Below are 24,460 nucleotides of genomic sequence, written 5' to 3' on the forward strand. Positions count from 1 at the left end.
CCATTGACAGTAGCACGGTCACCCGTTGTTTATGCGGTTATGTGTATATATATTTGGCTGTGATTAATAAATATTCTACAATGGATAATAATTCAGTGCCGACTGTAGTGTTTCATCCTATTATTTCTTCGATACAGAAGATTGCACTTTACGAAACGAAATCTGTAAGTTAATCTATCGCACATTTAAATAAAACGTAAATGTTGTTAAAAATAAAGTACAATTTATGTTGCAGAGATTTTATTTGATGGGATCAAATAATGCCTTGACTCGTTTTCGGGTATTAAAAATCGATCGTACAGAACCAAAAGAATTAATTGTTGTGGATGATAAAAGGGAATACACCAAGGATGAGATAAAAGATCTAGTGTATATGATAGACATGGGTAATCTTACACGTGCTGGGCAGCGAAGTAACATGGGTGGAGTTTCAAGAGTTATTTCAGCTTTTGGTATTGTTGGTAAGTAACACAAGGCATCTCCTTCAATCTTACATGCGGTATAAACTAATGTTGCACGTATATGCTTCTATTATGTATGCGGTTGCCACATTTTGCAATGATTTTATTAATATTTGCATAATTATATGCAACATTCAGATAATACACAATTTGATGCACAAATCTATTATCTTTTATTGGCATATAAATACACAGGGTAAGGTATTTAAAACAGGCTCTCTGAATAATTTGTTTAATTTTTATGCATATGCATGTTGAATGTGAAATGTTACCCATATTAAATTGCTTTAGACCATACATTGATGCTCAAGAACAATGTTTTAAACACTTGTATTAATCATTTGAATGCTAGGGGATAATTTTAAAAATTGTTTTAAATTGTTATATTACCAGGTAAGTAAAAAGACACATTCGTTTAAAAAATGGAGTTGATCTTTGTATCTCTTCTATACCTCTACGCACACAATTATTATTTTTTTCTATTGCCTAATGTAGGCAAGTTATTTAGGTAGCTTGTTTTAAATACTTCATGTTATATTATTATAGAGGTGTTAGCTTAAGTCACACAATTTTGCATGTTTTTCACATTTTGATAGCATGTTTATTGTACTTTAGTATTAGATGCAAAACATCTTACATATTAATAGTATCTAAAACAAAGCTATTGCTAAAATTGTTATGTAAGACAGCTTATTTTATATATGCTTGCTAACAAAGGCAACAATTACAATGAATCTACACCAGACAACAGTATATCACAAGAGTCTGAGCACCAAGAATTTCAAAAGCCGATGTACAAACCAACTCAAACTAAATTCACCTGGAAAACAATGTGGCAAAGGGACAGTTTTCCTCGACCAGTGTCAGCTTTCGGTCTTCTTGGTAAGGGCTACTGAGCTTAATATGTAGGGTGAAACATATTACATTTCTATAATAACATAATGCTTGGCAAGGAGTCAAGTGGTTCTTTTTTTTCTTCTAAGAATTGTGTATGTTTAATTTGCACAGATAAACATGAAAATGATATAAGTGTAATAAGAAATTACTGTAAGATATTGAAAAATCAATGAAAATGGTAAAATGTATATCAATTGTACCATTCTGTAACAAAAGCATAGCTTTAACATGCTAACAGTCATCTGTTTTTACATCTTCGTAATAAATAATTAAATATGAAAATTTGATATTTAAATAATTGCATCAGGTTTATATGCAATATATTTTTATATTGGATATTCTATGAACATATCATGCTATATGTAAGATATTACAATATGAGTATGTTTTTAGTATGGTGTAACATTAAATTACATTTGCATGCCATTTTATGTGCAAATATGGAATCAAGCATGTTATATGCACAATATGCTAGGTGTATATTAATATACTTAATGCAAGTTTTATGTGGTTCCAATATAATAGAAGATAATTATGTTATCTATTTTAATAGAGAGTTTCGATCTAATGATTAATCGTCTTGTGGCAGGTTTTGTACGTTTTTTGGAGGGATACTATATTATCCTGGTCACAAAACGATGTAGGGTGGCTGTTGTTGGGCATCATACGATATACAAAGTTTTAGATACTTCGATGATTTATATCCCAAACGACACTGTACGCGTCTTTCATCCCGACGAACAGAGATACGTAAAAATGTTTCAAAGTATTGATCTTAGCAGTAATTTCTACTTTAGTTATTCATACGACTTGACACACACTCTACAAAATAATATGACTCCGCCGAAACATATTCGATCAAACATACCTAATACTTCCGACGAAGCCTCGAAAAGAGCGGGAAACGATGATACCGAGGACACAGACTTTTTTAATATGTGGGCATTTAGAAAAAACCAGCAGAGTAATAGGTCCGTTATAGCATATAGAATCAGAATTTTTTCTGTCTGAGAATCGTGTATTAAGTATTAATATTTTTAGCGGTACAGAAAAATATATCGACTATGGTGTACGGAGTAATCCAAACCGTCGATTTGTATGGAATTCTCATCTTTTAAAGCCAGCTGAGAAGGATTTACATCGAGATTGGATATTATATATTACACACGGGTTTATTGGTCAATCGAATGTCAGTATTTTCGGAAGGTCTATGTACGTAACTATTATAGCCAGAAGAAGTAATAAATATGCGGGTACTAGATTTTTAAAACGCGGGGCAAACTTCGATGTAAGTACTGTTGAATTACGTCTGCTTTTTACCATGATTTTGTTATTAAATAACAACTTTAAATATCAAGGGTGACGTTGCCAACGAGGTTGAAACGGAACAAATTGTTCACGATTCGGGAGTAAGCTCTTTAAACAAGGGTCGTTTTAGTTCTTTTGTTCAAATGCGCGGATCAGTTCCTGGTCATTGGAGCCAATATGTTAGTAAAATGGTTCCTAAACCCACTATTGCTTGCGATTTGGCAGATCCATATGTGGAAACAGCAGGTAGCAATATATGTATATATTTTCACGCGTATTGTACAACAGTTATTTGATCGTCGATAAAAAAAAATTCAGGTGCACATTTCAATCAACTTCTAAAGAGGTATGGTTCGCCGATTATAATTCTTAATCTTGTAAAAAAACGGGAGAAAAAGAAACATGAAAGCACACTGAGCGAAGAACTATGTATGGCTGTTAAATATTTAAATCAATTTTTACCTCCAGAGCATCATATTCAATACAAAATTTTCGATATGGCTCGAATGAACAAAAGGTACAATTACAATTAATTTATAATACAGTCCATGGAATATGTCGAGCAAAAGAATAAATAACGATAAGCGAATATATTTTTCAGGAAAAATGTTAATGTTATGGCACGTTTAGCAAATATAGCAAATAACGCGGTATTAAAAACGGGTATTTTTCAATCGCAAAACCCGTATTACAGTCAAAGAAATTTATTTTCTTCTCAATCTAATAACGCGAAGAAACTTCACAAAACGAACTCGAACACAGTTTTATCACAAAGTTCCTATAATGTTCAAAGTTCTGTAAATTTGGCAGCTGAGAATAGCAATAATTTATCTGTAAATTACAACGCAAATTCTAAGTTTACGGTAGAAAATAATTTTCACGAATCAAGTCACATAGAAGATACAGTGAAACAGTGTTTTAGCACAAGAGGCACATTACAAACTGGAATTATTAGAACAAATTGCGTAGATTGCTTAGATCGAACAAATACAGCACAATTTGCAATAGGGAAATGTGCTTTAGGATTTCAATTATGTGCTTTGGGCGTTTTAGAATCCCCTAAATTAGAATTTGACTCTGACTGTGTAAGAATGTTGGAAGAGTTATACGAGGATCATGGTGATACATTAGCATTACAATATGGTGGTTCTCAATTAGTTCACAGAATAAAAACCTATAGGTAAAATTATATAACATTAAAGGTACTTGTAAATGCTGTAAAATGCTATAAAAAATATTCGTTATCATTTAGGAAGACTGCACCTTGGACTAGTCAGGGTAATGACATTATGCAGACACTCAGTAGATATTATAGTAACACTTTCAATGATCAAGAGAAACAACATACTATTAATTTATTCTTGGGTAAATAATTAAACGCATAAATAATATAGCATAAAGGGGATCTATAAATGAAATTTGTGGAAACAAATTTCACAGGTTTATTCATTCCCGAAGAAGGAAAGCCTCCGATTTGGGAACTTGTAACAGATTACTACCTTCATCATAAACCAGCTTGTCAATATTCTCACAGAACAAAGCTTTTGACACAATGGTGGGATACTAACGTATTAAAATGTCTTCCATATGCTTTAAACGAAGTGACAAAAGCTTGTGCCGAAATAATACAGGTACAAAATTCGACCGAAGAAATGATCGATGTCTATTACGATTATCACAGGTATTTAAAACAATGTTATCACGTAAATATGGAATGTTTTATTTATACTCAAGATTACTTCTTGCAGGCCGTACGAGTTGTCTCTACTGTCTGAAATTTATGCGTATAAAATTAGTCATTCGGTCAGAGATTTTATGCCGAATTGTACGACGAGCTTTAGTCCATTCGCTGTACGCGTTCGGCCCGGTAAAAGAAGAGAAGGATCGGGTAATAAAAATTTAAGTATGAAAAATCCTTCTATGACTGGACAAAGTAGTACCAGTAGTACGACTTCAAGTGCAAGGTGAGATTCGTATAATTATGCAAGAATTAATTTTATCTATCATATAGTTATATAGTTCTAGCGAAGATGTGAGTACAGACGACGATGAAAGCCATCAACATACCAATGAGTCTCAGCTAATAACTTCGAAAGAAAGCTTGGAATTCACGTCTTTCGAGTCATTATTTCCGTCCATGAAAGAAGTGTATGGAACTCAACCCGAATATCCTAAACGAAACGATGTAGTACTGTATAAAAAGTAGGAATGATAGAAAATTCATTTACACACATCTTCAAGTATTTTTTTAATACGTATTAATTTTTTATAGGTTTGTATTAATTGGACGCAATGCAACGTATTTAGATTATACGAAATTTCGGTCGAAATTAATTCAGCAGACATCGTTTCCCGAAACTACAATTCCTATGGTAACATTACCGGTAGTAACAGAACACAGTATAAATATATATGAACAATATGTTAAAAGAGCTAATGTAAGTATGTTTGTTTCATATATGTAATCCAAGAATTAACTATAACTCATAGAATTATTTTTATATATTTAGATTGGTGGATCAGTGCCAAATCAAGACAATATTAATCTATATGAACATTATACGAAGCAGCATCAACAATTACTTACGAAGTCTAGCCGTTTGCGTTGATTCTATAAAATTGGTACATATATTATTTTGTAATTTAAATTAATATTAATTGTACAATGAAGTTTGTTAATATATATATATATAATTTATACTGTAAAACATATAAAATGCATACACAGTTACTTTTTCATGTACATTTTATTAAAGTAAAATTTCAGAGGTACATAAGCTTGCAAAGTATGCAAGCAGAAGCGGTGCCTATAGTCTACTTTAGCTTCTTCTTCGGGCGAATGTTATTTGTATGGCCACATTTCTTCTTACGGCAGTTAGTTGCACGCGGATGAAGGCGGGCATAACACTTTCGACAAATCATCTTGTCACAGTTGTATTTTTGTGCCAGGATACGAAGCGTAGGTTCGATAACACCTCCGCGAAGTCGAAGTACAAGATGCAATGTAGACTCTGTAAAAGATGTATGAATTAGTTACTTGGAACTTGGTTAAAGATCAATAAGTATTTGATATTTGATAGAATACCCTTTTGAATGTTGTAATCGGAAAGAGTGCGTCCATCCTCTAGCTGTTTTCCGGCAAAAATAAGACGCTGTTGATCCGGAGGAATTCCTTCTTTATCCTGAATCTTTGCTTTCACATTTTCGATAGTATCCGATGCTTCTACTTCGAGGGTAATAGTTTTACCCGTTAGGGTTTTCACGAATATCTGCATCGTGGTTTATCTAATTTTCAATACAAAGAAGGCACCGTTCGTATATTCAATGTGTAATCATAATGGAAAAAGAAACGTGATATAGATTAATTGACAATATCTTTAGACCTTATTGTTTGTAATATTAAAGTTTGGAAAGTGTGTAAATGTAACTGGAGAATTTTACAATCGACGTGTCGTTTACAGATGGGTATTCTAGCAACGTATCATATCGCAATTGTTTTTGAAATCCTTTTGTTTGAACTGTCGATTACCCAATAATATATCACTAGCAAAGTTGATCAATTTTAGGTAAACGAGCAAAACGTTACACACACATTAATATTACAAAATCAGTTTATATTGAACAAATTTAGAAAATATCAGATACTCACTGTACGCAAAATGTGCTTGCCACCAAACCCAACCTAAAAAGATTGAACGATGGCAGCACCGTACGTTCCGTTCTAACGGAAATTAAATCGCCATCTGGTGGCGAATAACTTTCCTATTCGTTTCTATTCATTTTGGCGGTATGTGCACGACGAAGATTATTTGTTCGTACTTTATGTGAAACGTTTTCCTCGATTTCGTGTTATTTAAACTAAATAAGTTGTAAGATCAAAGAAGCTATGCTTCAAGACTTGGATCAGATATGAGAAACTTGAAGCATTGACGGTAAATAAAAGAATTTGTCGCTTATTTCTATCGCATAAGAGCAAACTTTGTATGACCGTTAAAACGACCATTTTAGTACAATCGTGTCAATACTCGTGCTTTGATACTTAGATTGTTACTGGTTAAAGTTAATGCATTATATTCGTACGTTTACTTTCGACAAAAGTTTGTTTAAATAAGCCGATCAAGATTTAGTATGTAGCGATTACGTTAACGTGACGTCATAGGGAGCCATGTTCGCCGAACGGAATGGCGCGTAGTCATAGGTAGAGAATATAAACCGAACGTTCTGGATAAAAGATATTAAATAACGTCGTTTTTATTGCGAAGCATTTTGGCCAGGGAATAACGACTTCGAGGCGTATCTCGCGCCGGTACGTTTATAATTCCGTATTTGTAGAAACGAAGTAATACGTATATGTGTTACATCGTATTACATACGTGCGCGCGTGCACAGGCGCGTTATATCCGATGTACATACAGCTTCCTCGAGAACATGAAGATTCCATGCCTCCGGCCTCGGCGATATGCAAATTTCAGTAGTAACCCTTAAACTTTACACTCTGACCTAGATGCTCACCTGCCTAAAGGCCTCGCAATTAAACGTGTTTTACAGCATCCTGCTGAAATAGATGTGCGCGCGTGCGAGAGCATGATGCACGCACGGATTTGTATCTACGTTAACCTTCACCCTTTAGGTCCGCCATTTTAATGTTGCAAACCGTACTCCCGGGATAGAAATTTTTACTATAAATTTTTTAAATTATGTACGCGTACCATATAGGTTATGATTATAAAATAGCGTCATATGGTGTATTACGTAGTTAAGAAAAATATTAATACACATGGTTTTATGTATTTAAATAGTATATTAAAGCAAAATAGTCTCTTACTAAATGTTCTGTTTTAGGCAGAGGCAGTTCAAGGAATGGAGGGAATTGGACATGGACACGCTGCAAATAAGGAATCCCCGACCAGGGTAGCTGTGAAGGACAAATTGTTTTCCAGATACTGCCAGAGTCAAGATGTTTCATCCTTTCTGTGAGTGCAATATTTGAAATAATTGAGCGACACTATTTGTTGCAAAGAGTAGAAATGTAGGCAAACAGACGAGCAAGATAAGGAACGAATAACATCGTATAATTTGTATATTGTATTCCAGATTAGTTCTTGTCGTACGCTATGCTAAAACTATCAAACGTTTTCGCGACTTTGGACGTTAGCGTGTTGTAGATAGCGTGAACGATTCGTTGAATTTTGTCTGAGAAATATATTCGCGTCCTCGCGATTTCTCGCGGGTATACCATCTGGAGAATGCGTTCCATAAACTCGAATGAGTTTCGCGATACTTTGAAGAGGTATAGGAAGTTTTATGATACTCTACCGTCTCGAATGCCTTTGCATTCGTTGAACGAGAATCCCTTTATATCACCTAAGTCACGAGGCGGCGCGTTACACGTAAGGTGGTAGATAAGAGGAAATACGGAGAAAGGCGGTGGAAATGCGTAAAACGTATCATAAATTTCGGTGGCAGTAGCGGGGTAGCCTATGAAACCGCTGACACAGCTCGAGCTACGTATTTACTTTTAACGCATCAGCGAGCAACACTTGTTGGCTCAAAGCGTAGGTACAGGGTGCATCAGACCTGTAGGAAATATGTTAACTAGTCGATGCAGCTCGCCCTAACAAACACAATTGAATGGAAGTCAGTTTCGATATCTATTTCTAAACACGCTGGTCATTCTACGACCCTAGTAATGGTACAAAGAATTTAGCTTAGGAAATGAAGAACTAGATATCTTGAAAACGATTAGTTTATGGACACTATGTTTACTTAAACTCGTTTGCTCGTCTGTCCAAGTTCCATTAACCAGTTAGGGCTTCATCCGTGGTTCTGGCGCCTCTTACGAGAGGTGTATCGGGTTCCTAATCGGGACCAGGTTCTATCACAGAGTGGTCCAACTACTTGGTCGAGGCTTCACAGTTTTTAGAGACTCTAAATTTATATAAGGAGTACGATACTGCGTTTAGAATTAATTTAAATCCATTATTAGCTATTCGCGAGGGAAATGTCGGTACCCGCGATCGAGGAGGTCGCGTTTCTTCTAGCGTTCGATTTTTCTAGAACGTTACAGGAAAATTGTGAATCCTCGAAGTTTGATGTATTGAAGTTTCCTCGTTATAAATCCGCCAGCCGTTTTCTATACGGCGAGGCAGACGCATCCTGATTCGTTGCATCGATCAGCCCTGTTGCAGGAAGTTGCTTCGAGTTGTTGAGCTCTAATAAAGTTAGCCAAAGTCTCAAGGCTATTGTGGAAATTGAACGGTAACTAGATTTGCTTTTAGATGGGTTGGCTATGGTCGGGGAATGCGAATTAGTACGTTTCGTATGCATGCGAATAGAATAAATGTTAATACGAATATCCGACGATCCGTTTCAAAGGGAGGCGGAAGCCTGCGGTAAATAATGAAGCGTGCTTCACCGGTAACGTCGATTACGACAAATCGATTGCAATCGACCCGCCCGTTTACCGATTAAATTATAACGTTGCGCGACTGGAAACCAATCGACGCGTTATCGTTCGATGATCGATAAACCTCGATATCGACGGGCGAATCAGAATTTTCTTTCTTTGAGTTTCACCGATCGTTTCTCCGCGAACGGTCTTCATTTACCGCGTTATTTACGTTCCCCCCCGAAGAAGAGGGAATTTCTAGCGTAAACGGCACCGAATCGTCCCGATGTCGTTGTTGGTCGTTACTGCAATTGCCACTATGACACTCGGCCAGTTGTCCATTCGTGGATGTTTGTATCGCATGTTCGGCCGCGATTTCCATTTACACGCGCTGCACGCGACGCTCTTACCTTTGAACGTACGAATTAAACGCGCCCGGTCCCGTGTACTATCTCTGGAAATTTTGAACGATATCTCCGTAATACCGCCGCGTATGGATACAATTTACCCGCCACTTTCGACGACCAAAAGACCAATCAAACACGACACTGTCAGGGGTTTATCTACCGAAAGTTCCCGCCTAAACAGACGGGTCCGTTGATGAACCCCCTACGGTGAATTCGTGTATTCGTTAGAATAGTTAATAACGATGACAAGGATCACGTGCAGGCATCACCTCGGGCGAGCAAACTACGCGCATGTCGACGTTAACGAGAACACGGCCGTTATTCCGTCGATGAACCACGTTCGCTTCTTCCTTGCACTTTTTTCGTGACGAACCACCCTCGCGTCGTTGTTTCACCGATCGCGTATCGGGACGAGTCATAACTAATTACCTGTTTTTTTCGTACCAACTTCGTCGAAGGTATACATCCTATCGCAAGTTTTAATCCAGTTTTGGAACTACAGCGGCGTCAGGATTTCCTTTTCCGCTTACGATTTAGCTCGTTGGATATCTTAAATAATACCAGTTACATTTCTTAAAAGAAAAACCGGCAAACGAGATCCTTGCGACGGTACCGTAAAGGGAAACTGGAATAAATACGGTCTCGTGGAAAAGATACGCGAAAAATAAAATGAATCTCGGTTTTAGGACCGAACGCTATCCCTGGAAAAAAGTCCATAGCTCAAAATCGACTGTAAACCAACGCAAACACGGCGCACGTGGCTTGGACTTTGCAGGCCGTATCATAAACCTCCGTGCAACATCGACACTTGGTCGACAGCCGCGCCCAGTTTCTAGAATCGTTATAGTCGGCAGAACAAATATAGCGATCTACTTAAATCAGTTTCGAGCGGTCTATTAACGCTACTGGCCTTCCTCGGGAACGATAAAACGTTCGTAAACTCGTTTAAGAGGATACGCTTACAATTGTTCCACTCTATTTAATGCCACATAATCGAAAGATTCTTCGGAAGGAACTCCTTTTCATCGAATAATTGAATTATAGTTTCGACAAGAGATGGCCTCCACACGCATTTAGCCATTCGTAATAATATACATCCACTCTGAACAAATAAAAGCATAACTGTTCGATCAAATAAATGTCGCGAATAAATTATTACACGTCGTTCGTATTGGTTATCGATTATTCAAATGAAATTCTGTCCATTTCTGACTAAAAGTGTCCCTCCAGATCGCTGCCTGAATCGGTACAGGTATCTCCCAACCACACACGAGGTATACGAGTAGACCTTTCACCTTATGAACTTTCGTGGCCGAATCTGACTGCCATAATGACCTGAAAATTCGGAGGTGATTTTCGCAGCCTCTTCTCATGGATGGCGGTCAGTTGAGAAACTCACTGAATTAGTGTGATAGGCAGCAGCTAGTGCGTGTAAATGAATATCAATTAAAAAGTACAAATTATTCGCGATTCCTTGACTAGTTAAAGTTGTAAATAATTTACTAAAATCAGTCTATCCGCGGTTTCTATCCGAGGTATCCCTCGGGTTCGTAAACAAGCTTCGTGAGACATCGGAGCTCCCCCCATCCCGCCACCTATTTCGCGAGCGTAGCCGAGCACCTAGGACGGCCATCATTCATACTTTGAAAATAAACATAGCAGGACGTGTCGAGACGTATCGGCGTTTCGCGACCGAGGTGCGCATTTCTAACTTGTTTATCCTTCCACTATTATTACTCGCGTATTACTACTTACGATCTCTTGCAATACGGTTTCGATTTAAGCATTACTTAATTGTAATAATCGTTTGCGTACTTTAATGCATCGTTATTTCGTTTCTGTTACAGTCTCTTAATGGAACTCGAAATTAAGAAATAATAAGTCTTGTTGGAACCTGCCAAGACGTGTCGGCGTTTCGCGACCAACGAGGTACATACGTGTTTCTAACCTTTTAATATTTCTTCATTATTATCAATTATTGTTTAATTATGATTTAATTTGTACTTCATTTCTGTTGCAGTCTCTGATTGAAATTCGACGCCATGGGAAGTTTCATTGGCGCGTAAACGACACCATAACAGATGGCAGACGAGTCGACTTTGAAGGGAATATTGGTAACTTCTAAACAATTATAACCAAAATTAACATCCATATTAATATTTGTATACTTGTATCTCTTTATTGTATCATTCGTTGCAAGCATGATGATAATTTTATAATCGGCCATTGTTAAGATAAATTATGAAAATCTTTGACAAACCTTTTATCCACTTCGATATAATATCGAAGTATACAGAAATGGCGTCGGTAGATATAGACGATAAATTGAAATAATTTATATTTAACTGTATTCTGATCGCGATTAAATATTTCCGAGTGTTATTTATTTAATTGATCGTTCATATTTCTTTATGAATTGCTGTAATTGCAATTTGCATATATATTTCGATGCAAGTTTAAGAAAATGTAGTAACTTCGGCGTTGAAATATGCTATTCGAGCACAAATAACCAACGAACTTTAATTCTTGCAAATTTCGGAATATTTATAAAAATTACGGGATATTCTAACGTTCGAGAAAGCAAACATAATCATGCTTACAACTCTAATTATGAAACTTAGTGATATAATATTTATAAATTGAATAATTACTTGTACTTAATTATTTTCGTAGATAATATTTTATCGTTGAAATTCTCATTGATTGAGAATATTTCGCCTTCGTGGCATTGAATTTTTACGTGGTAAACTATGCATACAGTAGTATTAAGTAAAGCAGTATTTCTGTTGACGAACTTTTGTAAGAAGAAAAAAGAAAATCGATAGGCAAAGCACAGATGTGCTTGTTGTGTTTCTTGTCTCCTGTCCCTTTCTTTTCAGGTCTTTTCTTTCCAGGAAATTTGTTGGCCGCGCGCAATGCGGCCGGTAGATTCAGTGATTGTACGTAGCAACAAGTTTGTTTCTCGGGGCAAAGTGACCCCGAGCACGTTATCGTTCGCGATGTTAGGCAAACGCGAGAATAGAAGCAGTGTTTCTTACGCGGTATTAAATTATTTCCAGAGCCTCGTGGCTCTCCTTGTTTTCTCAATCGCGATAGTAGAGTCATTTGTTCGCCGATTTCAATCCTCGGTCGCGGTAATCAAATTTAATACTTTCCAATCAAAAAATTAATTATTTTTTCAATTTGACATTTAAACTCCTCGTTACCGGAATTAGAATCAGTGCATCACGGAAGAGGATTATTTGGCGATGCTCCACGAGCAAACAATGTAAGTATAAATTTATACTTTGAAATTTTTAATTAAAAATATCTACAGTTTTGACAATAGATTCTAATTGTTTTCTTACAGTTTTCTTACAGTTTCTGAACATGATCCTGGGAACGAGCAGCAGCACTCGGGGAGTATCGGGCGGTGGACCACGAACAAACAACGTAAGTATAAATTTATACTTTGAAATTTGTTAATTAAAAATCTCTATAATTTTAACAATAGATTATAATTGCTTTCTTATTCTTTATAGCAGGACCATGCAGGGGGCTTTGATGACTTCCACCGGGTAGCAGCAGCAGCAGCAGCAGCATCATTATGCAGTCATCCTAGAGGCACAAGTTCATCACTTGTAAGTCGCATGCTATTTGTGTTCCTCTGGTCCCCAACCATGTTGTAGGATGAAAGATCCGAATCAACACGGGTGACCAGTTGTATACTTAGTATTTTTGACGAGTTAAGTGACCTCGGGTATGAAAAATACCCATGAATTGTATATTTTTAGTGCAGGTTAGGGTCTTCTTGCACTCGCGTTTTTTAATGTTATCAATAAATATTATACAATATGATTATTACACAATTTTGATCAAATATATGAAATATGTTTATTAACTTTATATGAATTATATAATTGAGTAGAATATAAATTAATATAATGTGAAAACATTATATTAATTGTACGATTCAGTAAAATATTTTACATTATTAATATAATTACTAAATATTCGTTTTATCGATTAATACATCATACGATGTATTTTATGTGCAAGAAGGCGTTTCGCGACTGGTCGATTTTCAACTCAAAGGAACATGCATATTGATTATATTTTTACAAAAATTTACTTTGACGACAAAATCGACCAAGGTTAATTTAATATTTTGCATAATAATTTATCAAATTTATTTCAATTTGCAAAGTAAATTATTTTATCATGAGATCTTTATTAAAGTCTTACATTTTGCACAATTAAATTTCAGTCACAAATTTTTCTTGAATAATAATATCTTTCGATATTAACGTACTCTGTTGTTGATATATTACATAGAACAAGTCGAGTCATTTTAATTGAGAATAGATACCGTTTAGTTAATTATTAATAACCAGTATTTCTAGTCAGGATTTTCAGGATACTTTTCCGTGTTCGTTGCCTAAGTTCGTGCACATGCCCAAGTGTTATTTGCACGAGCGAAGGCAACGGGGCACGATGACTTAGTTTGTAACATTTACAATAATAATTTATCCGTGCGACTGACAATGCTAGTGTATCGTGCACGATGTACCGTCCACATATGTGTGTTTGTGGTTAGGATGTGGAAGTGCATCGTTTCGAAAGTTTATTACGATTCAGATACAGAATTTTTTGACATTAGATTCATAAGAATCGTAATAATAATATTAAACTCATAGTTATTATTTACTTGGCAATTGTTCGTATTGCATACACGTCAATAATGTTGTAAAATGCATGATGAATTAGCTTTTCGATCTTATATGATCATATATAAAGTATATTTTAATAAAGACTATATTAGATATATTAAAATGTTTTACATGAATAATAAAAGTACGCAATGGGCACTAGCTTTGTCAGTCCACTGCAAAAACTGGTACGTACACAATTAGAGTATGAATGAGATCGTGTCCGGGTGTCGGAGGAACCCCGGGGAGTCCTCTCTAGTTTAGGTCGCGCCCGGACATTGTGAATGAGAACCGTGGAGTGTTTGTTTGAGAGACTGAGTTTTGCATTTTTTTAAATATAGCGTTAGGTAGGTAGGTAACTTATTCTCTGGTGTGTGTGTTTAAATCTAAGTAGGTAGGGTCAGGGCAGGACTGTCCACATTAGTTACTCGGGTAGGCGCGTTTTCGCGTGGCAGTTCTGTTCCTGTAGTTACGATTTCGAGAGTAGAAATTTTGCTGATTCAAACGGTGCACTTGTGCTGTTTGTTTCGGCTTTATTTTCGACTCCTCGAATCGCGCGACTCTTAAAGTCGCTCTCTCGCGCTCGCGGTCGTGATCAGGTCCCTTTCGAAACGTTCGTCCCGCTCGAGATGACCACGTATGCTCTTTCAACAATTCGTATATTGTTGGAAGACTACGTATTGCACGAAATCTCGAGCCCGGTCTTTCGTAAGTTTCAGGCATCGGCAGGACCGCCGAAGAAAGAAAAGGCTCTATATGAGCTGAAGAGGCCCTGACAAACTGTCTCAAGAGCGGGCTACAACAAATGGCTTTTCATTCTCATCCTCGGATGAGAATGGAAAGTCATTCCTCTTACTATTTTGTCACTTAACTCGTCTGTAGTTGTAGTTAGTTTATTTTTCTGACTGGCTCACGTATGCGTGTACCTGATGGTACATGATTGCACCATACATGCCAGCCATCCCTCCCCATAACTCGCGGTTATGATATACATAGAGTAGCGAATATGCAATAATCGCGTTTGCATTTAGAGTTGCGAATTGTTATTTTTCGCGTTTCCTTTTCAGGGTAGTGTTGCGAATAATTACCATTCGCGATTGTTTTCACGCAAACTTAGGTACCGGGAGTTTGCTTTAAAAGTAGCGTTGCGAATTATCGATAAACGCGATTGCTCGTAGAGTTGCGAATTACCATTTTTCGCGTTTCCTTTTCAGGGTAGTGTTGCGAACAATCACGATTCGTGTTGCTTTTTTACTCTTTTATACATATGATGGACATCAACCGCGTTTGCAATTTTCATACTATAAATTAGCGTTGCGATCTTTGATCAATCGTGCGATTTTTTATTTAGCGTTGCGATATTTTCAATGCCCAAATTCTACCCCAATTGTAGTACTAGTAGTAGTTAGTTTATTTTGTGGCCAGTACATGTCTATGGACATGTACCAATAGCCCCTGATTAAAGTTAGAGTTGCGAATAATATACAATGTTCGCGTTTGCTCGTAGAGTCGCGAACAAATATTTATCGCGTTGATATATCAGTGTTGCGAATAAATACGATTCGCGATTGTCTTTATGCAAACCTAGGAACCGGGCGTTTGCTTTAAAAATAGCGTCTCGAATTATTAGTAAACGCGATTGCTGTTAGAGTAGCGAATCACTATTTTTCGCGTTTGCTTTTCAGGGTAGCGTTGCGAATAATTACCATTCGCGGTTGCTTTTATTCCTATAAATCGCGTTTGGAATTTTTCTATTATAAATTAGCGTTGCGATTGTTGATTTATCGCGTTGTTGCCCCGTAGTGTTGCGATATTTAAAACGTCTAACTTCATCCCCATGTGTGCCACTCTATTGTAGTTTGAAGTAGCTTGATGTAGTTAGATTATTGTGTGCATGTATGTTTCTAACTACAACCGAAGACGCCAGCACGTGATCCAGCGTTTTTGGGCAACGCGATTTGCATTAGCGTTGCGAAACATAAATGTATTTCCATTAAAGATAGAGTTGCGAATATACAATAATCGCGTTTTACTTGTAGAGTTGCGAATTCCTATTTTTCGCGTTTCCTTTTCAGGGTAGCGTGGCGAATTCGATACGCGATTGCTTTTATCGTTATTTAAGAATAGTGTTGCGAACGTACCGATCGGTTTGTTCTTAGCGTTGCGAATTACTATTTTTCGCGTTTACTTTTCAGGGTAGCGTTGCGAACAATCATCATTCGCGGTTGCTTTTATTGTTATAAATCGCGTTTGGAATTTTTATATTATAAATTAGCGTTGCGATCTTGACTTGTCGCGTTTTTTATTAATTAGAGTTGCGATTCAATGCCCAAAAGCTGGCCAAAATGCTGGCCACTGCACCAGGATCATCGAAAAGCAAGATGGGATTCTGCAAAGCCTCGAATGGCTCAACGTCATTATTAAAATTAGTGTTGCGCATGATTGAATATAGGTGCACGCGATTTAATTAATAAAGGAACCCTGCGTGGTTCATTTTTCGAATAACAAGCACCATTCGCGTATAGTTTTTCATTTTATAATTTAGCGTTGCGAAAGAAAGAATGGTCCACTCGCGGGTTGTTTGAATTTAAGACGAGTGGACGTTTATCTGAAATATATCTTTTTCTTTATATATTTGTCAAAAGAAATACTGCTTGAAAATACTGTTGTAAATAGACCAATTGTTTTTCCTAAAATCTGTAATTTTAGTTAAAAATGCTATATTATGATTAATTTTATGATTCCAATACATATGTATATCTATATCACTAAGTATTCATTATTAGAGTTATTTTTACGGGATATAATAATCGTTGCAACTCAATTGTTATTTATAAATAGTGAATGTTTTATAAATATTCTGTATTTTTTGCATAAATCAAAGTTTGTTCGCGATCATTGTTTTAATCGATGGAAAATAGAATGCTTGCATCAAAAGGATATGCAAATTGCAATTCGATGTTTCATATTGAGAGTTAATTACCGCGTAGAATCGACATTTTTGTTCGCTATTGCTTTTTCTCTATGAATCTAATTTAGTTTTGAATACAGTCAAATATAATTATTGCAATGTATACGTCTTGAAAAATTGTTTATTTCATAAAGGAAACGAAAAGTAAAATCACCGGTGACAAATGAATAAAATTTTCAATCTATTTCGGATTTATCTTAACATTGAGACGAATTTTCATTCAATTTCACGTAGTATTTATGTTTTTAAAATTTTTAATATCGATTTTTACTCGTGGAAGCTTCAGTTTATATATTAATTTCATAATCATTTTTTTCTGTGTTCATTAATACACTTTCATTTCAGCTATTAATCCTTTGACCAAGGTCTTGTTACAGAATATATAATCATCGAAGAATAGAATTGGAAATGGTGCACGGATTCCATCTTGATCGCTCTTAGGGAAATATTTCATACAATTTTATTTATTGTCTGATTTATGTTTCAGGGAAACATCGTGGGATTAATCAAGACACCAAGAAGAAAATATCTTTTCACGTTTCTCTGTTTTATATGAGTTATATTTATTGGGTATGAATTTTTGTTTCAGGACTACATCGTGGGATTGTCGAAGACACCGAGAAGAAAATATCTTGTCATATCTTCGTTTCATGTCGGTTATATTTATTGCATATGAGTGTATGTTTTAGAAAAACATCTTGGGATCGATGAAGACACCAAGAAGAGAATATTTCCTCATATTTCTTCGTGTTTCTACAGATTGAGTTAGAATATAAGTACAAATGTATATAGATTATAAGATAAAAAAGCGTTCTCCTGCCGTTTATTAAATATTATCGAAACGTGTGCGTAAATTTAAGTGCGAATGATTAGTATTAAGATACATATTAGTGTTCTAATATGCAAGGTCCGTACGTGCAGTTGCACATTTCTTGGTTGGATCTTCAGGATCCTTTCTTCGTTTTGTACGAGTGTCTTGTTATTTAAGAAGGAACAATTAGTAATAAAGTACACAATGATACTTTAGTAATTAGGATTCGTACGTGCACTTGCACATTCCAATTTCGTTTCTAGAAAACATGTGCTGCATTGTCTCACATGTATCAACATTTCGTTAGGTTTTTGATCTCTTCATCAGAGTTCGTGCGTGCAGTTGCACATTTCAATTTCGTTTTTAGAAAACATGTGTATCATCTCACGTGTATTGACATTTTGTTAGGTTCTTCGTCTCTTGATTGGGCAGTTCTTTTAAGAACTCTCCTTTCGTAGCTCGTTTCTAACTTTTCGATAGCTTCTCTCTTGGATAGGTATTCGAATTCCTCGCCAAAGGAAGGGTGGTTGGGGCGAGGCTAGGGTGGGTCTCCATACGCAGCAACCTCCTCGCGGTGAGACCCGGGTCATATTATTTCCTATGTAATTAATATAATTATTAATTGCATATCAAATAATATGAGCTAATGGCTGCGTTCTTCTCATAGTTCCACGTACCTCATTCGTCCTAGTATGCGGTCTAATAACACTGATTTCGAGTCGCAAATACGTTTTTGCCGAGTTAGTTTTTAAATAAATAATATATTACAATTTAAAATAAAAAATAGAGGATTTGCGGTGTATTTATCAATGAGATCCTTATTTTATTCCAATGAAATTAATCGATCGATGCTCAATTCTGGACCATACAGCTTTCTTTCCGTTAAAAAATAATAAAATTTATGTAATTTTATTGTCTGTCTCACTTCCTCTTGTGTTAATTTCTAAATCTGTTGATAACGTTGCGAGTGACACGAAAATGGTAATGGGGTCCCGGGACCCCAGAGAAACGGGCCGAAAAAATACATTAGGTGAAAGGTCTAATCGTATATCTCGTCTGTGCCCCAACTATAACATAGTTATCCATCTTCGTGAACACGATTCACGTTTCAATATGGCTCCATCGATAATTTGGTGTAGAGATAGCGTGTGACACGGAGCGTCGAATAAATTTGCAATTCGTCCCTCGAATCGTCGTCCAACGGTTTCGTTCGTTTTCTAACTTTCTTCTTTTTTTATTGTAAATGCCAACCACAATTGCTCCCGCGATACAGCGGAGGGGTTGAAAGAGGTTCCCTGGGGCTGCTGTCGTTGCGATAGGAAGCTCGTGCTTTCGTGGAAATGCAAGACTGTGTTCCTCGAGGATGTTACGAAACAGCGACGTTCGTAGCTATATTCGTGGCATGCTCGCGGAAGGTATCGCGGTCTAAAAGGAACTCTGTTAGCCTCGAAGGACGAATAAAGCCAACTTTTTGACCTTCTTCGGTGGCTTTCAGTCTGTATTACCGGCGACCGTATCGTTGCGCTATGCAGCCCCCGTGGCCGAGGGCGCCATGCATTTCTTCTCCGGCGCAGGAAGAGATAGGGCATCAAACTCGAATAAAATTATCTTTTCGTTAGAGTTTTTGCACCCTAAATTAACTCTTTTGCAAAATTAAATCCATCTGTAGATTAAATTCACCCTTTGGCAGATCAAGTTTTAGGATCGTTCGAACAAGTATTCCATGTTACTTTGCAAAGTTCTTATTTGCTTTGAATATCTAAGTAAGGAAGTTCAGTGCTCCGAAGAAGGGTTAAGAAGCACCGACGTAGGATATCGATTCGATGAATGCGCGGTGTCTTTACCCTGACCACGTAGACAGGTGAGTTTATCCCTGTGCAAACTAATAATGGAAAAGCCCGGCCGAGTTAGTAAGATCATTAAACTGCAGTGACCGCGATACACGGTCTGAAATTGAAGTCTAACTCTAAGGTGAACTCGTTCAACTACGGTTAACCTTTCACGACACTTTGACCTGGACTCCGTTGCACGCCTTTTGCCGAAGAAACCGCGATGGCCAGGGTTTTCTGGATCGAAAGTCGAATCATCGATCGGTCGAGAGACGCCGGGAGCCTAACGTTTCCTCCCGCAACCTTTTGTACCTTTCCACCTTTCTCGTTCCTTTTGCTCTCCTCTACTTGGCCTCTTCTTACGCCGTTGGTCCGACCCCGGTAACCTCCGCTTTTTCCTCATAGAGAATCGGTGGAGTGCAATTAAAAGTTGTTACCAACCTGGCTCGAAACGAGGTTTAATTGTGGCTGTGCTTCTTAGCCGTAATTAGAGTTCATTGACGAACGAACGAGTCTGCCCTCCTTCGTCTCGAGCGGCGATCCGGTTTATAAGCTTCCGTGTAATTTATCGCTCTTCGTCCGCCGCTCGACCGCGACGAGATCGACGTTAAATCGGCGTTTACGATCGATGGACGTCGATCCAGCGTTTTTCGTTGCCGGGGAATATGCTAACGCTCGCGAGGCGAACACGCGAAGCAGTTTTCCGGAATCGGAAACCCTTGGTCCACGCTCCACAGGTACACATTGTCGAGATAACGCGGATCCTCGTATCGTAAAATTTTGCAAGCGAACTCTCTCTCTACCCCGTCTCGATAAGAAACTGACGAACTTTCACAATTTTATCGGCCCTTTTGTAAAATTTATATTTGCTTACTTACAGACTAAAATGTAATTCCTTCGCCCTCTTGCCTCCGGTAATAACTTCACCGTTCCTCTTCGTACGTCGACGGCCATGATAAAAGGACCACAAAATGAGTATGAAACGCCATCGCGATCCGAGATAAAACTTTTCCATCAAAACCACATCCTCGTCCTCGTGCCCCTCGCCCCGATATACCGCCATTCGCATTTTGCTCGTTCAGCCGATTCCGCGACCCGTCGATTCTCGTCGGTCTAAATCTGCGACCGACTTTATTTCCCCCCGAACAGAGCCACCCACGTTGCTCGATGCCCCTTTAACCTTTTTTTTCTCTCGCGCAGAATGTGTCTAGAAACTGGACCACCGGGTTTACGGCTTTCTTATATTTTTTCAAAGCGATGGGTAGCAAACTCGAATCTTAAGACGCGATTTTTTCGACTCCACGAAGGTTTTGCGCTTTCTTGACTCGAGATTCTTTCGTTGTCATAGTCTGATAGCTTTCTAAAATCCCGGTCTCGATCGTTTCGCCGTTGGACACGCGAGAACGGAATATTTTTTCTCCGACACGGGAGAAAGACACCGGAAGGGGCGGGGGTGGGTGCGTCAGGGGGTTGATGGCGCGCGTCACACGGACATATGTATGCGCGCGATACGTACGAGCGCGGAGGACATCGAGAGGCAAGGGGGATGTGCAGTTTCGAATGCGGTAGGTGCAACCGTGCAGGTAGGACACGCAATGCAGTTTCGTGGAAATTAGGTCAGCGAGTTTTCGGGTTAGACAGAGACAGTGGGAAAGGAAGAGCGGCACAGAGACGGAAGAAGGTGGGGGGGGGGCGGAGGTTTAGTGAAGTAGGGGTTGCTGGACCGGGGTTAGAGGTTGTCGTCATCGTCGTGGGCGGGGGAGTAGCGTCGCCGCGAGATATCGTGGATCAGACCGCACCGAGAGGGAGGGATGTCGTGCCACTTGGAGCCACGGAAGGGAAAAAGGGAAAAGGGGAGAGTAAATGTATGTAAATTAAACGTCCCTCGACTTTATTTAGCGCGAGAGTTTAAAGGAGCTACCTCGCTTCCCGCTGGAGACTCGCTGAATAAGAAACTTTCTCGAATAACGCGGAGGGTACTGAGCGTAACAGAAAGGAGATGCATGCATGGTCCCGTACCTTACTTATTCCCAGTACCTGCTGTACCAACCTACAAAAGTCAATGCAACCGTTTACGCGTCTTTCAGTTGATACGTTAATTTTCCAAAGTTTTTTCTTCCTCCAAACGACCGAGTTTCTATCCGGTTTATGCTGTATTCGTTTAATGCAATCTGGTTTTTCACGTCCATGAACATTCCATGACTGTTTCGAGAACCAGAACCGATATCATAATAGTTTTGAATTCCTGGTGCACGCACCTTCTACTCGAGTTCCTCGCTGTTCGACGACTTTAGAGGGCTTGGCCATATGTCGTCGTTCAAATCCACTTGGTCGTCTTTGAAGCATCCTTACCCCTCGAGTACTCGTGTACGGGACTCGCAAACATCGCCATAAACTTCCATCAACGTTTCGAGCGTTTCTATAGCAGTTTTTCGAAGTTTAAAACAGAATTCAATATTTGTTCCGTCGCGTTTCACTGACGAGGTCCATCGAAATACGGCCACTAAAATATATCAATAACTTTTAAACGCCTCGAACGTTTTCGTCAAAACTATAAAACTTGATAGTTCAAATATAAAACTATCGATGAGAAATAATGTCTGGTAGATGGCACTTATGGCGCGTGCAGTATTGGTCCGGTTATTTATCAGGGAAACAGTGAGATTTGCGAAATTCTTTGAATTCTCGTGCTCGCAGAAAGATCATTATACCGGTCTGTAATTAACGTTCCGCGACGGTGAATAGAGTGCCATTCGAAACTGGTTCGAAACGGATAAAACGGTCCCTTCTTCCTTTGATTCGTTAAACCAGGCCGGAAGCCAGCGGTCGCGCGCCCGCTTCCGGTCCAAAAACTGCGGCACCTGATTCCCGCGTTATTTCATCTCTTCACAGTATGAATTGTCATTCCATTCGTGGCCTCGGTATTTCAAAACATCCACCTGATTCTTTGTTACTTGATTCGCAATTTTTATAATAGATTTTAATAATTTCAACGCGGCTATCAAACTGTTTCGAAATTCTCTCCCTTTTTTTTTTACGCGTTGGTATCGCGATCGACGAACGTGCGCGTAAAAATAGAAAGATTATCGTTGAATGGTTTTGAAAATGGGATGCGGGGGCGCTATTGGCCGCGGGAACTATTTTGATTTCGCACACGGTCGCTTAAACCCGCAGCAACGGGGGAAATATGCGTGTTATGCGAACAATATAAGCGTTTTGCATGGCACGATGCGGCAAATCGCGCGTGGTATAGACGCAAACGAGCGTGGCCTCGATATTTTCCGCGTAAAATTTCGTTCAACTTATTCTGTTTTAAACGCCCGACGCTAATCCGCGGGTGAACAAACGCAGCTTCTAGTTTTCGCGTATTATTTCATTCAAACGTTCCTCTTGCTCAGGGTATACCTTTCGAAAGGGAGATTCCCACGAGTATACGTACTACTTGTTCTTTGTAAAAGGTTTCCCAGAGCGAAATTCGTTCTTCTCGTTTGGACGGATTACTCTTTGAAAAAAACAGTTTCAAAGTTTCGCCGACGTAAAATAACATCCGAGCCTGGAATTCGCTTGGTCTAGTTTATCGTTCAAACCTAAAGGGTTCTTCTGATCCTGAAGTCTCGTATCCGTAGTTGCATCGGGTTTTCAAGGAAATCTGAAAATTAGTCGGACGACGCGAGTAATCCGACGAATCGCGACGTCGACTTTTGCGGGGGAAAGTTTACGTTAAATAGGGTACACGTCGCTTTGAACGAGAGTAACGAATTTTTAGAAAAACTCGACAGAGAGTGGCTAACAAAAAATTGTAAAAAACTTTTAATTCTTATCGAAATTGGATGCGTTTGGTACGGTCGAGATTTAAGATTTTTTCGAGTAGAGCAGACGCAGTCGTTCGTTCCAATTTTCAGTGATTTTATTGCGTTGTAAACGGCGGAGCCGAGTTTATTAAAAAGCATCTATTATGGATTATTGTGCGTGAAAATAGGACAATCTTATTCAGCCGAGGAAGGATATTTATGCAGGCAGTCACTGTACTTTAATATGTGCCGTGCTTGCTCTATTATGAGATATAAAATATGCCGTATTATGGTATTACGGGCGAGTTCATTTTATCGAAGTACCTGCGTTACCTTCACCTCATTCTAGTCCCGCGGTAGCAGTATTTGAACAGCAATTGACCCAGGCTGCTGTATTATTGCATTTCTTCCAATATCTGCGTAGATTTTACACCGTTGCATCGTACGAAAATACTGTCAAAGCATCTCGGTAAATATTTAAAGTGATCTTAAATTATTTACCAACGATGAAATATCGACAATCCGTGTCTCCCCTGAATACCGAAATAAAATTTAGCTCAAAGGGTAATTCGAAAATGAACAAAACGGTGGCTCCTGGAGGGAGGGTAGAATATTCGCGGAAAACTGAAACGGCACCCTATTTCACAGACTGGAATGAAATAAACATCAGAGTGTCAACAAATTCTTTTGGTCCCATGCCGGAATGCAATACCAAGTTTCTCTTTCTCAGTCATTCGAGTCGGTGTTCCGTCTCGTTTTCTCTCGCTCTGCTCTTCCTGGCCCCCCCCCCCCTTCCCCGTCGTTTCCCTCCGCGTGTGTGGGTGTGTGTGTCTCTTGCATTCGCTGGAAGTTCGTGAAAGCCACGGATAGTCGCGAAGTTGCGAATGCTTCGGTGGCGTATTACAAGCT

At 38.4% G+C, this 24,460-nt stretch overlaps 2 protein-coding genes across 4 annotated transcripts; one reads left to right on the forward strand and one right to left on the reverse strand.

Moving 5' to 3' along the window:
* The first annotated feature begins 27 nt into the window (after positions 1-27).
* On the forward strand, positions 28-5,409 carry LOC122401113 (polyphosphoinositide phosphatase). Of its 3 annotated transcripts, XM_043403097.1 has the most exons (14): positions 28-164; positions 236-461; positions 1,179-1,343; positions 1,948-2,329; positions 2,400-2,646; positions 2,717-2,912; positions 2,985-3,183; positions 3,268-3,846; positions 3,919-4,031; positions 4,107-4,347; positions 4,415-4,630; positions 4,686-4,868; positions 4,939-5,104; positions 5,177-5,409. In XM_043403097.1, exons 1-14 carry the CDS (start codon positions 81-83, stop codon positions 5,273-5,275), a joined length of 3,096 nt encoding a protein of 1,031 aa, XP_043259032.1. In that variant the 5' UTR covers positions 28-80; the 3' UTR covers positions 5,276-5,409. The 3 variants fall into 3 exon arrangements, with proteins under 3 accessions (XP_043259032.1, XP_043259095.1, XP_043259174.1); XM_043403160.1 differs by lacking the exon at positions 1,179-1,343; XM_043403239.1 differs by lacking the exons at positions 4,939-5,104; positions 5,177-5,409 and having other exon boundaries at positions 4,415-4,554; positions 4,686-4,842.
* On the reverse strand, positions 5,395-6,383 carry LOC122401276 (ubiquitin-60S ribosomal protein L40). The gene is made up of 3 exons (XM_043403365.1): positions 6,316-6,383; positions 5,752-5,951; positions 5,395-5,677 (listed from the first exon to the last, which is right to left on the reverse strand). The coding sequence occupies exons 2-3, from the start codon at positions 5,939-5,941 to the stop codon at positions 5,481-5,483; spliced, it is 387 nt and encodes a 128-aa protein (XP_043259300.1). The 5' UTR covers positions 5,942-5,951; positions 6,316-6,383; the 3' UTR covers positions 5,395-5,480.
* Positions 6,384-24,460: the final 18,077 nt, after the last annotated feature.

This window comes from Colletes gigas, unplaced genomic scaffold (assembly GCF_013123115.1).
Source record: "Colletes gigas isolate AHSC1104 unplaced genomic scaffold, ASM1312311v1 Colletes_gigas_Sc00001, whole genome shotgun sequence".
In the NCBI taxonomy this organism is placed as follows: domain Eukaryota; kingdom Metazoa; phylum Arthropoda; class Insecta; order Hymenoptera; family Colletidae; genus Colletes; species Colletes gigas.